General features: G+C 37.2%; 1 protein-coding gene across 1 annotated transcript in view; it reads right to left on the reverse strand.

The window, feature by feature from the left end:
• LOC124170915 (structural maintenance of chromosomes protein 1A) overlaps positions 1-9,420 on the reverse strand; it is a 65,656-nt gene extending 56,236 nt beyond the window's left edge. The window contains exons 1-8 of the mRNA XM_046549971.1: positions 9,201-9,420; positions 8,831-9,001; positions 8,625-8,745; positions 6,671-6,770; positions 6,428-6,576; positions 5,720-5,888; positions 3,713-3,925; positions 662-913 (exon numbers count right to left, since the gene is read on the reverse strand). Of these exons, the coding sequence (XP_046405927.1) occupies positions 662-913; positions 3,713-3,925; positions 5,720-5,888; positions 6,428-6,576; positions 6,671-6,770; positions 8,625-8,745; positions 8,831-8,942 (1,116 nt within the window). The 5' untranslated portion in view covers positions 8,943-9,001; positions 9,201-9,420. The remainder of the gene's footprint in view (positions 1-661; positions 914-3,712; positions 3,926-5,719; positions 5,889-6,427; positions 6,577-6,670; positions 6,771-8,624; positions 8,746-8,830; positions 9,002-9,200) is intronic.
• Positions 9,421-12,817: the final 3,397 nt, after the last annotated feature.

Consider the following 12,817-nt stretch of genomic DNA (forward strand, 5'->3'; position numbering starts at 1 on the left):
CCAAGAAAAATTAACGGCTACCTGATGGATTCTGTGAAAACGCGTATTCGATATGCTATTAGAATCGGAAGAATCGTATCTTTACTACATTTGTGGTAAAAATTGTCTAAATTTCCGGTAAAACGTGGCAGTATTTACTAATATCTCCGATTATAATACTCAAATATACTCAAATAGAAAGACTACGAGAACATTAGCCATTATGCCGTTATTTATAACTTTATGGTCACCTTTAGTATGCTAAACTGGATTACACTCGATTATAGTCCCCCCCCCCTTACTTTTCCGCGGCCATTTTTGGAAAAAAAGGGGGGACTATATTCGGAGATATACGGTATAGAGAATGAATGGAGTTCAGACAGTATATCCAGTCAAATACCAATTTATTTTACACATCTTTGGCCTTTAAATGGTTCTTTGATTATCCCTCGTGAATTCAAGTTCTACACTACATGCCATATTCACAATAAGGGGCTTACGCTGTAAATGCTAACCAGGACCGCTCAGATGCAAGATTGGTTTAAGGGCAAAATAGTATCAACCAGGAGTCCCAACAATACATAAGATACAGGTACTATGGGTTCAGGCCCTGGGAGTTTTAGCCCTCCACCTCTAAGTGAGCCTAATATTAGCTAATAGTTCTTACAAATGTGTTACTAACCTGAGCATCTTCGAGATGAACATCTCTCCCTTGGCTCTGTGATTCTCCTGCAACCATTTCCTCATACTCCATTCGTTTACCTTCTACCCCAGCCAATTCCGTTTCAAGTTCTTTGATGTCTTCCATGTGGGCAGCATGTGCCTTCTTTGCCTGAGCAAGTGATTTTCTAGCAGATTCCAGCTTCTTTTGCATGTGTGTTACTCGCTCTTTGGCTTTTATAAAAGTAGGCCGCTTCTTATTGATTTCAACTTCCTGTGGTGATGAAGAGATTTAAATGCAATGAAATATGAATCAATAAAAAGGAAAAGGGCATAAAATCCCTGAAAATGAACATTGATGTTTATAGAAAAATAAAATTAGTGGATTTATAATACACAACTTTAATGACCCCGAAAAATGCTGCACGATAATGTCTATTTATAATAAATTACCATCTAATTTAAAAAATATTAGTTATCTTATTATCTTCAAAGTTAGAATAAAAATGTATTGTAAAACCTCTTTTACTCAATAGATAAATTCTAATTATGAGGCAAACATTTTCCTCACTACTATACTTAAAAATATTGTTTGTTACAGCTATTATTTTTGTACTACAGTTATTTTTGTAATTTAAAAAATTTTATCTGCTATAAGTCTTTATTCTTTATTTTCTAGTGATTTTTTTATACAGCAATTGTATAAAAAATATGTTTCATACTTTACCAGTGAACTTCTGTATTGATACTTTTATTTAACTTTCCTTACGTTTATACTTGAGATGTGCGAATAGTACCCGCGAATACTCGAATACTAGAAAGTATTCGATATTCGAGGTCTCGAATACTTATGCTAAAGGTACGAGCTCGAATACCTCGAATACTTTGAATTTCGCGCCATACACTGTTGCATGCACGTCATTGGTAGTTGACTCAGAAAAATGTAGAGAACTTAGTCGTTTAGTGCATGTAGTGCTGATTTATGTAAGTTGACGAACTACATCAAATTCGCGGATTAGAGCGGTGTAAAGAGTTTGACGTGGGGAACCGAAAATGATCGGGTGAAAAAATCCCTGGTTTCCCCCACCAGGAGAAACTCAGTGCAGTGGCATAGTAACTATGTAGCACAATTCCCAAAATCCGCTACCCCCTCCATCCATCAGCCCTCGGCCCCTCCTCCAACGCTTTTCTCCTCTCCGAAAAAAAAAAAAATTAAGTTACAGGAGAATGATAGAATCATGTTTCACCATTCCCCCTTTCTCCCCCACTGACCTTTTTCCGCCTACCTGCTGCGAAGTTCCCTATTTATGGAGGTCAACTGCTGCATGAGTCATCTATTAGCCCAAAAGGTGTCTAACAATGACTTTCGGCAATTGATATTACAACTTTATTGGATTGAAATATTAGTAATGTGCGCATAATTTAACCCTTTCGCTGCTACAAGCGGGAATACCCGCAAAAAACATTATGGTTATTGCCTGCGACATGCGGGGATATTCCACGACTTTCAAAAAACTTTTCCTTTCAACATGACATGCGGGTAAATATCTACGTTTTCGAAAAACCCTCCCGTAGGTGCTGTCATCTGCTCGAAATTCTAGCGGAACTACGTCCATTCGTGCAGCGACATTCAGCGACGTCAAATGAATGATTCAATTCATTTTTTTCTGGATAATAGGCAAAATAATGGAACCGATGAAAAATCTATTGAAGCAGCAAAAGGGTTAAAAAAGAATAAGACCAAATACGACGTATTTCTGACTTTATTAAGCATTTTACGCAAGGAAATAAATGTTAAAATACGAAGGAGACTTAGGATTCTGGCAAAACTCAATATCCTCACAGCTGAGCTTCTCGGAAGTTGATGCGGTATTTTTTTTCTGAAAACATATATCAAGTTACAATTTATGAGTTATGCTATAAATCTCAATTGTCACAGACGAAGGGATATTTCCTCAGGATATTTGGTTTCTGCCTGCTAGCAATTCAAATCCATCTGCTTATCCCTTGAGAACTTCCAAAGATGGACTGAAAATAATTGAAGAAGGAGAAAATCCGGTGGAGAAGCACATGTGCTCTGCAAAACACCTCGGATTGTCCGCTAGCACTTGACAGTAGGAGTGGGGGTCAAGCGAGCTACCTGATGAAATATGAAGGTGGATGAAGCCGAGTATCAGATGGGCATGCCGCTAAAATGGCGTTTGGAAGATAAAAATGTATACATCAGACAGAAATCCATCGTAGCAGTGTAAATGCCGAGACGCATCCAATCATTTTTTTGCGAGATGATTTGTCCCCTTAGGATATTTGAAAGAGATGTTAGTTGTATCAAATATACGTCCAAATCTTTTCCATTAAATTAAAATATTCCATTAATCAGCTGAAGTCCTGTTTGAATCCTTTAAAGGAAATCACAATTACTCTCCAAAACCCTGGGTTTCCTGCTGAATAGGCAACCTAGTCAAACATTCCAGCATTCATAGTTTTTTTCATCCATCCCCTTGAAAAACAATAGATCGCGGTTCCACTGTATACCTTTTTATTTATACATTCATCAAGTGAAATAGAAGAAGGAACGTACATTTAATATGCTTTGCGCAATTCTAGTATTCGAGCAATGATTTAATATTCGAATTCGATATTCGAGTTCGAGAAATCTGCTATTCGACCCATCTCTAGTTTATACACTAACCAATGGGGAAAATAATCAAAATTTGCCCCTATATCCATTAAAATATGACATTTACAATGTAAAAAAAGAATCTTTTAAAGTCAGAAATACTGAAACTTGTGTCACAAAGCTATTGGTAGCCTTAGAAATTTTATAATACAGAAATAATATTTTTTATATTTAAAATATGATTTACAAGGTCACACAAAGTCTAAAAGAATGTGACATTTATAGGAATATGAGCAACATATATACCATTTTAAATCTATACCTCTGGTACAAGGAACATGATTTTACCTAATATGTTCCTATATGTATATGTCTTTAAATTCTGACATGGTTGTATTATTTGGATAACGACAAAACACAAACGACAATAAGAACTATAACTGGCTAACCTACCATCTCACGAATTTCTTGCTCCACTTTGGCTAGCTCTCTACCAAGCTTCCCATGCTCTTTCTTCTTTTCTTTCAGCTGCTCTTCAGCCTTTTCCTTTCGTTTCTCAACCTTCTCCAAATCATGCTGCTTCCTCTTCAATTCCAAATCAAACCTTTCCATGTCTTTCTCATTGTGATATAGGCCAAAGAGCTGTAACTCAATTTGTTTTTCACTCTGAAAAGAAAAATAAATATTAAATCGACTGCAGTAGTGTTCGAATATTCATAATTTAAGATTAAAAAAAAAAAACCAAAAACAAGGCATGCTACAAAAGAGGAAAACCTTAAAAACAAAAATTATTCCTAAATATTGTCTTACGTCCTCTTTCATTTCTCTGATAATGACCATGAACACAAATTTCAGGGGCACAACAATACGCAAATTATAATAGTGAAAGCCATTAAAGTGAAGATACAAGAGAGCATTGTAAAGTAAGGTCTACAAAAAACACCATTCCCGAACAAAAGTCACTAGGCAAAATTTGATAACAGTACTGCATTCCTTGATTCCTATGCCAAAGAGTAGAACCACACACATGACCTTAGGCTGCTCAGTCGCTGCGTAGCAGTCGCTTAGGAGGGAGCTTCCACTTAGTTTGCCCACCAGACAAAAAAGCGAATTACGCTCAGTCATTCAATTTTTATATGCAAAAAAGGTTTCCCCAATAGAAATTCATTGCCAGTTAGTGAAACGGTACAGTTTGACGGTGCCAGGAGTTTCTGATGGATGGGAAAACATCCAGGATGAGCATAGGTCAAGGCAGCCGAGTTAGCTGGAATCAACAGCAGCTTGCATTTACGATATGGGGCACAATAACTGGAGAATTACTCTTCATGAGATAAAGGAAGATTTAAATGAAGAGTGTGGCTACTTCTCTGAGTAGAATATTACGTCGGAGGTCCTTGGTTACAACAAGTTGTCTGCCAGATTGGTCCCAAAGCTGCCCACCAATGAGCACAAGAGATAGCATGTAACAATTTCTCTGATGCAATGAAGAAGAGGGCAAAGAATTTTTGAATTTGATTGTGACAAGAGACAAAACATGAGCACGTTATTACACCCCAGAAACGAAGGAACAGTAGAAACAATGGTGTCACCCGCCCTCACTGATGCCCAAAAAGTTCAAGACAGAGGAGTGGTTTTATTACAACAGTGCACTTCAGCTTATGATTAACAATTTTTTAATTCACTTAGTCAATGTCCTTTAGGCCTATTAACGATTTTTGTTTAACCTCATGTACAGTCCCAAAACATTTTCCTTACAATTCCCTTTTCAGTCTAGGAAATAAAAAAAGTCACAGGGGGGGGGGGTGAACAATTGGCGTCATGCCATTTTTTGTCAAAAACCGCTTCATGGATAGCGCGGTGTGGGCGGGTGCATTGTCGTGGTGGTAGAAACAATCACCTGTGCACCAAAGATCCACCCCTTTCTTCCAAATATTTTCCCTTAACCTCTGCAAAATATCTACAAACTTCGTCAATGGTTTGGTCACGATCTTCTTGAACGAGGGAGTGGACTTTTGCAACATTATCGTCCGTTCTTGATGTAGACGGGTGACCTGAACGAGGATGGTCATCAATCGACATCTGTCCATTCTTGAAATGCAAAAACCAGTCGTAGACACGTGTTTTACTCAGAGCACTATCCCCATAAGCAGTTTTAAGCATCATTAGAGTTTCTACAGGAGTTTTACCCAGCAAAAAACAAAACTTCACAGCTGGACATGGCTCCCGGCAGTCAGCCATTACACTAAATCGGAAAAAGTTGGTTAACAGAAAAAAAAATCCCATAGACAAACGGATGCACTCAGAGCAACCAGGATTCGCGCACTGACTCAGGAAATATCATTGCTTAGAACCCTTTACGGGAAAAACCGATCCCTCACTCAGCCGCCCCCCACAGCACTATTCACGTTACTTTTGGGTCCCCCCTAGTAAATGGGACCAGAAATATAAATATTCACTAACCAATTCATCCTTTAACCGTTGGTATTTTTCAGCTTCCTCCTTTTCCAGCTTTGCTTCTTTACGTTCAGCAGCAATGCCCTTCTTTTTCTGGTATGTAAATTGAGTGTCCTCTTCAGCTTTCAGCATCTCTGCCCTTAATCTGTCATACTCCTCCTTAAGAGCTCCAGAACTGGCAGTAAAAGAGATACATAGGTAGCGCTCAAGTTCTCCATTAACTCATATACCATGATTGAATTTCATACCAATGAAAAAACTAAATAAAATGATTATGAATAGACAACAAGAATTATAATCAGTGAGCAATATAATCAGCTAGACTTCACAGAGACAAAAAAACTCAATAGGTAGAACTTGTAACATCTTTAAATGCAACCCTTTCAGATGCACGGTTCAGAAGTTCTGAAAATATTAGGGATGATTTTACCCTAAGTACAAAAACAGATAACAGATTTGGCTTTGAAAATTAGTCTTAATTAAAATAAATAATTATCGATTACCGTCAGAAAACAAAGGATGAAAAAAATTAATCAATAAATATCTCAGTATTAATAACAAGGTTAAGTACACCATCAACTGATTTCTGCTGAGATTATGTAACATTTAATATGTATTTTATGAAAAATGAGCTTGTTCTACAGAGAAGTGAATAAATAATTTAATGAGATCCTTCCTTGCAACACTCAATCCATCCTTCCCAAAAATACTAACCCACTTATTTCTTCAAAAAGAGTAGTTCTTTCCTTCGGATTTTTCATTGCAATGGATTCAACAGCTCCTTGGAAGACAAGGAAGTTTTTGGCTTTAGCATTTATACCCAACTTCTCCAGTTCTGAGAGGTACTGCTGATTACCAACACTCTGAGAAAAAACAATTTTGAATTTTTAACAATTTAGAATGCTTGAGATTATAATAACTATGTCACAAGGACACAGAGTTAGTATAAAATGATACCTCTCCATTGATCTTGTGCTCCGAGGATGACCCTTGGACACTTCTGGTGAAACGCTTTTCAGAGCCATCACTCATTTGAAAAACTGCAGTCACTGATGCACTGTGGAAAAAGAAAAACTTTAATGACAAATTTAAATAAATTTTACGTCTAAGGCCTATTAAGAAATCTACTTTTTAAACCTGATACTTTCAATAGATAATATTGAGTGCCCAAAAAAAATCAGAATCTAAAACCAAAGATCGCAAATCATTAAAGAAGTGAGTTACAAAGAAGTGTCACCTAAAAATACTACAGAAAATACTGCCACCAAAAAATTACAAACCTTGCATGTTTACAGTTTTATGCTGAAACCAATTGCTTGTACCAATAAAATTTCAATCAAATGGATGCTTTCACATGATGAATGGTACTGCACCAGTCCCAGTACAGAAAAGGACAGCCAGCGATGAACTTAAAAAGTTGGATGAATTAAGCTATCGCAAATCTTAGATACATAGTAAATCTTCTAATCGAAGGCCAAGGAAGCCAGAGAGGATGACCACCCACTACGGGATGGATAAGTGGATAATTTGGTGAACTTATTTCATCAGCCAATCTCAAGAAAACAATTATTAAATTAAGCTATATCAAAAGTTTATGTTTAAATTGACACCAAACACCTAGAAAATTAGTTGATAGTTACCCACATTTATCAACACTTTTCTATGTATCTAAATTCATGTATCCAGTCTGCAGAGAATTTTGAGAGGATAATGGAGTGGAAGCCTAGTACCTCAACGGGATAAAATGCAACAGCTGATGGAAAGGGTGGGACTAGTTATCGTTAAAGGGGAGGCTTGCAAATTGTCCCATTCATGAAAGATAGATTTTGGGCCAAATTCATAAGAACGGCCTTATAGGTAGCAGGTTAAAAGTGACAGTAAAAAGTTCTTGAATATTTTTCCCATGGTCACTGACACACTTATACCTATACATTCAGTGCAGCTGAAGTTTAAACTACTGCTACGCCAAAGGCCATTTTCTCCTCTTTATGACACAAAAATAGTTTTCTAAATAATAACCATAAGTATGATATGATTTTTCTATACGAAATTTTAATTCCATTGAAATGGAGATGCTTCATCCCAGTCAAAGCTAATAATGGTTTCTCTCTATGCCTAGGGTGGTTTCCTATTTATTTTATTGCCTAAATCGAAATATTATTACTCCTGTAGCATGTATTTCACGCTTTCATCTTTTCAAATGACGATATCTATTTTTTGCGATTCATCCAGAAAGTATTGGTTGTTTGAACAATGAAACTGGAACTATTTCAATTAAGAATCGACTGATTATACGACCTTATTCTCTAAAATATTTCTGCTTAATATGCACTGGGTTTCTTTATTTCCCAAAGTCTTATTTCAGTTCGTATTTTACGATGATAATGCATCCACATTTTTAAGAAATATTGAATGTCGTTCAGTTTTACCCCTATTTCAGTGTTCTATATGTAAAAAATGTTTGTGAAAAGGACACCAAACCCGTCAAAAAATATTGAATTGAATAGGTATAATTTTGAATTGAGTTGCTGTAATAAATTGAAGTTAAGCACAAATGCGTATTCACATAGGAAACATCTGTCACCACATGAAGGTGCTGAGTTTACAACACCTGACATCACATTAGCATGCCTAAGAATGGTGGGGAAGTTCACGGCCAAGTAGCTTCAAACCACAGAGGCACTTTGAGCAGCACCACACACTTTTCGATACGTAGAACACTCATGGAAAAATAAGATCGAACCAAACTCATACCTCACGAAAAAATCCATTCTAATGCATAAATAAAATGATTGAAGCCATAAATAATTGAATCGACTTCATTGTAACTCAGAATGGATGCTTCCATTCCAATAAGTCAGTTTTCTGCAAAGATTTTCGGGATAAACGATCAAACAAATTTAAATAATACCTTCGTGAGACGGGCTGCCCTATAGATGCACCATGAATGAGATCACTGAGACGTTTAACCCGCAAGCTGGAAGTCTTTTCTCCCATAACAAAACTGATGGCGTCCATAAAATTTGACTTTCCTGGAAATTTAAGTAAATGACGATTTAAAATTTACACCATGCCTTCATGGAGACTTCATAAGTGGGAAAAAATAAAAAAACTCACCAGATCCATTTGGCCCAATTACTGCAGTGAATGGTTTGAGAGTTCCAATTTTTAAAAATCCTCTGTAGGATTTGAAGTTCTCGACCTCTATATGCTTTAGAATTCCCGGCATTTTTAGAAGCACTATGATCACATTATCACTGAATAAAACGACCCAACTACTTGCTTCACCTATTGAAAGAAGGAACTGGTAATTAATTAAACACAATAAACACTTAAAACTGTTTAGATGTTTTACCAAACGAATGGTTTGGTGTGTAAATAAATCGCTGCCTCTCGTTCATACGCATACCAATCCTCAAATCATGGTTATCAGTTTGATAACAAACAGTTTTTTAAAAAGCGAACATTAACACAGTAAAATACTTACCGCCTGCACGGAAAATTTTACGCAATTAGCCGAAATAGCATTCCAACCACATCCTCCATTCGAAGGGAACAACAAATGCAACAACTCACGAGTAAACAGTTCAATCTATCGAAAAAGAGTCGTTTTGATATTTACAATTTTGTCAATTAACGCATTAATTCCGGATATTTCACCAAATATTCAGTGCCAATTATACATTTAAAATCAAAATTATTTATTAAAAAACATGATTAACTTATTTTTATTCACGGGTCAAACAGTTACTTGGGTTTAATTAATGTCCCGCGAAAAAGACCGGAACAGTTGTGTCGATCACTGAGTTGATTTCTCCGTGTAAACACCGACGCATCGTTTTTCGATATTCTCTTGAAGCCCGCGTTTATTTTATATTTTATCGACAAACACTTGTGATAAATAATTTTTATGAATATGTGTTCTCGTTTATAAAAGCGTCTTATTCAATTGATATTTTTCCATGCATCTTTAAAATAATCTTCGCGAATGTAATTCATGGGTTCAAAACAAGAGAGGACTCGAATCTTAAGTATAAACCACGGTCCTAGAATGTATAAACCAAGGCCCGTATATAAGGGCCGGTAAAAACTGCTATGCATTGTAAAGTCCCTTCCCTCTCTTTTCCTGCAGTTTACTATCCTTGACAGGAGCGGGTCCAGGATTTTTTTCTGGGAAGGGCACAAGCAAGGCCGTATCGATTTTGTTCTGGTGGGGGCACAAGGATACCTCGTAATACAAAACGAACGCAATGATAATGGGACCGTATTAAAAATCTTGCATATTTTTGAAGGTCTGGGGGGGGGGGCACGTGCCCCCCCCCCCCCCTGGATCCGCCTATGATCCTTGATGATGCCTAGTGTTCATGTACCTGAGGAATGTACAGGACGGCTTGTAAATTGATAATAAATATGTTAGGGGTTTTCATTTTACTTAAAGGAACTATTTGAACTAACCATGAAATTGATTAAAAAAAAAGCCGTTCTGCAGTTGACAGAAAAAAGATGCCGTGTGAAAGATAATTTTTCATTCCCTATCAACAATTAAACTGTTCTAGGATTGTTTGGACGCTCATTCATTTCACCCAATCATTGTTTTTGCTTATCTTTTGGTACTATATTCCAGCGGCCCAAATAACACGATTCCCAGCACACTTCGAAGGGGACTGGTTATCTAGTGGGCTAAGAACTTCACTGCTGATAAAAGGGTCATTGGTTCAAATAACACACCTAAAGACAACTCCAAATAAAATCTTAGTGTGTGAAAGATGTCCGAAGAATATGAACTCCCCCCATCTGGACATTATATTCAAACACCTTTAGTGAGCACTACCATGGTCCTTATATACATTTGGTATATAAGGACCATGAGCGCACCCTTATCCAGAACAACCTTCAGGTCTAAACATAAAAGGGTATCTATTTCTCATTATTACTACCTCATCATTGGCCCTCCAATTACATCTATCCACACTTTCCTAGTAAGTTTGATACACCATACATGTCCACTCTTAAGAGGCTTAAGCCTAAAGTAAGAAAGAATTCTTACTTCAGGAATAATTTATTCTTAGGTTCTACTTTATCTTGAAATAGTGGAGTATCTGTGACCCTTCAAGACTGTAATGCTCATTGTTTGTCACATCGCAGTTCCCTTTTAGGATGTAGAAATAAATACATATTACCATACCTGTGGTGAAATGTGACCAGTACCACTCAACTGTCCTCTCCACGTTCAGAGATATGAAACATAGCTGCAGCCCCCTCTTCTAACTGCGATTTGAAGAATAATTTTTGGCATGCTACAGCCACCGCCAAGGGTTTTGTACAGTGGAATTCACCTACTTTGCCATTGATGGGCCAATCAAACCTCTAAATACCTTCACTATTCTGAGACTGTTCATTCAGAGAATAACAGCTTTTGTTGCAGCCAGGCACATTATTGCAGAGGAGAGAGGGAAGCTTCAGCACCCCAACATTTGCTGTGGCCTCACATGGCAGCATCCTCAAGGGCCCACTATCCACAAAGTTTTTGATCCTTGCATTTCATTATGACCACCATCAAATCACTTTGAAGAAACCACAGGACCCGTGATAGTAATTCTACCTCAGGAGTAATATTTACGCAAAAATCAGGTGGATTTCAGGTGCTAACACCTATAGAGAATACCCATCAACAACGGCAGTTTCATTTTAAACTAATAATGGCATAATACCTTCATTACGTTGCAAACTAAATTAACTTCTCATTTAATGAAATTTATGGTTTTATAATTCATGTAAATTGAAAAAAAATACTGCTGTAGGCAACTTGCATACCATCTACGCACTCACCCTGCAGCATAGTTCACACGACATTGTCTGTTACAGCTAGCCTTGCCATCCAGACGTCAACCAACTATTGGCAACCCAACGGGAATATGTACTTAGTGGCTTGAAGGTTAGCCTAAGTTTCATACCCTGAACTTAACGAAATTCACCTTCTTATAGGGAGATCATTGTGTAGACTTCCATTTGGCAGTAGACAACATTTATTGGTACGATTTCTCTGAAATAAGGATGGAAGTGTTTCCCTTATCTACAGACCATATATATTTCCTAAACATTGTAATGACACTTCAAGCACCAAACGCAGTCCTTAATATACTGTGAGTGAACCATGGCAATCAGGTGGTGCCCATGAGGACAGAAGTGGTCACTGAGAAGCTCCAACCTCCCACTATGTGATTTCTATCTATGGGGATTTTTAGGTGGTTTGTTTATAATAAATACGTTTGATGATATCAAAGGACTGAGAAGAGAAATTAAAGATGTGCAGAGATCTCACTCATGCTACAGAACATATTTACTCCATCATTAGTTGAACTCATTGTACTTGGAGGTCACGTAGAATGATGGGCTTATATGACACTCGCAGTTCTCCTCCAATTAAATTCATGTGCAATTCAAATGTGGGTCCAGATTTAAGTTTGAATTTTAGAACTAACATAATTTGGACACCAATAAGCTTTTTCATTTGACTTCACAATTAAGTTATAGGCCGTGAGCCCCCCTTCTCCTTTGTGATCACCAATTTTATAATTTTGATATGGGGAAAGAACAATTCTTTTGCGCACCCCTTTTAAACCCATAGTTAGTCAATTTGGTTGTTCTAATACTCATAGTGACTTGGGACCACCATACTAGCCCTTGGGAGGTAAAAAATTAACAAGATGCATATGTTTACTGCTTCACGGTTTTGGGCAACAATAAAAACCTTTTGGTTGGCAGGTTGATTGTCCGGATACTGCTATGCACAACTCCAGGAACTCTGATCACCTTATGACCCCAGGAGGTTAACAATTTAACAATATGGATACTTGGACTACAATACTCACTTGGTCACACTTTAAAACCTTTGGTCGGGGACATTAGTTTACCTGAAATTTCAAAACATACCTCTATGACTTTTGACCCCATTATAACTTACGGAGGTAAAAAATTAACTGCATGTATCTGTGAACTGCACAACTGACTCGGGAACCCTAAACGAACTATGGTTCGACACACTGGTAGTCAGGATAGCTCGACATATACCTCTACGACCTTTGACCTCGATATTAGCCTTGG

This window comes from Ischnura elegans, chromosome 1, assembly GCF_921293095.1.
Source record: "Ischnura elegans chromosome 1, ioIscEleg1.1, whole genome shotgun sequence".
NCBI lineage: Eukaryota > Metazoa > Arthropoda > Insecta > Odonata > Coenagrionidae > Ischnura > Ischnura elegans.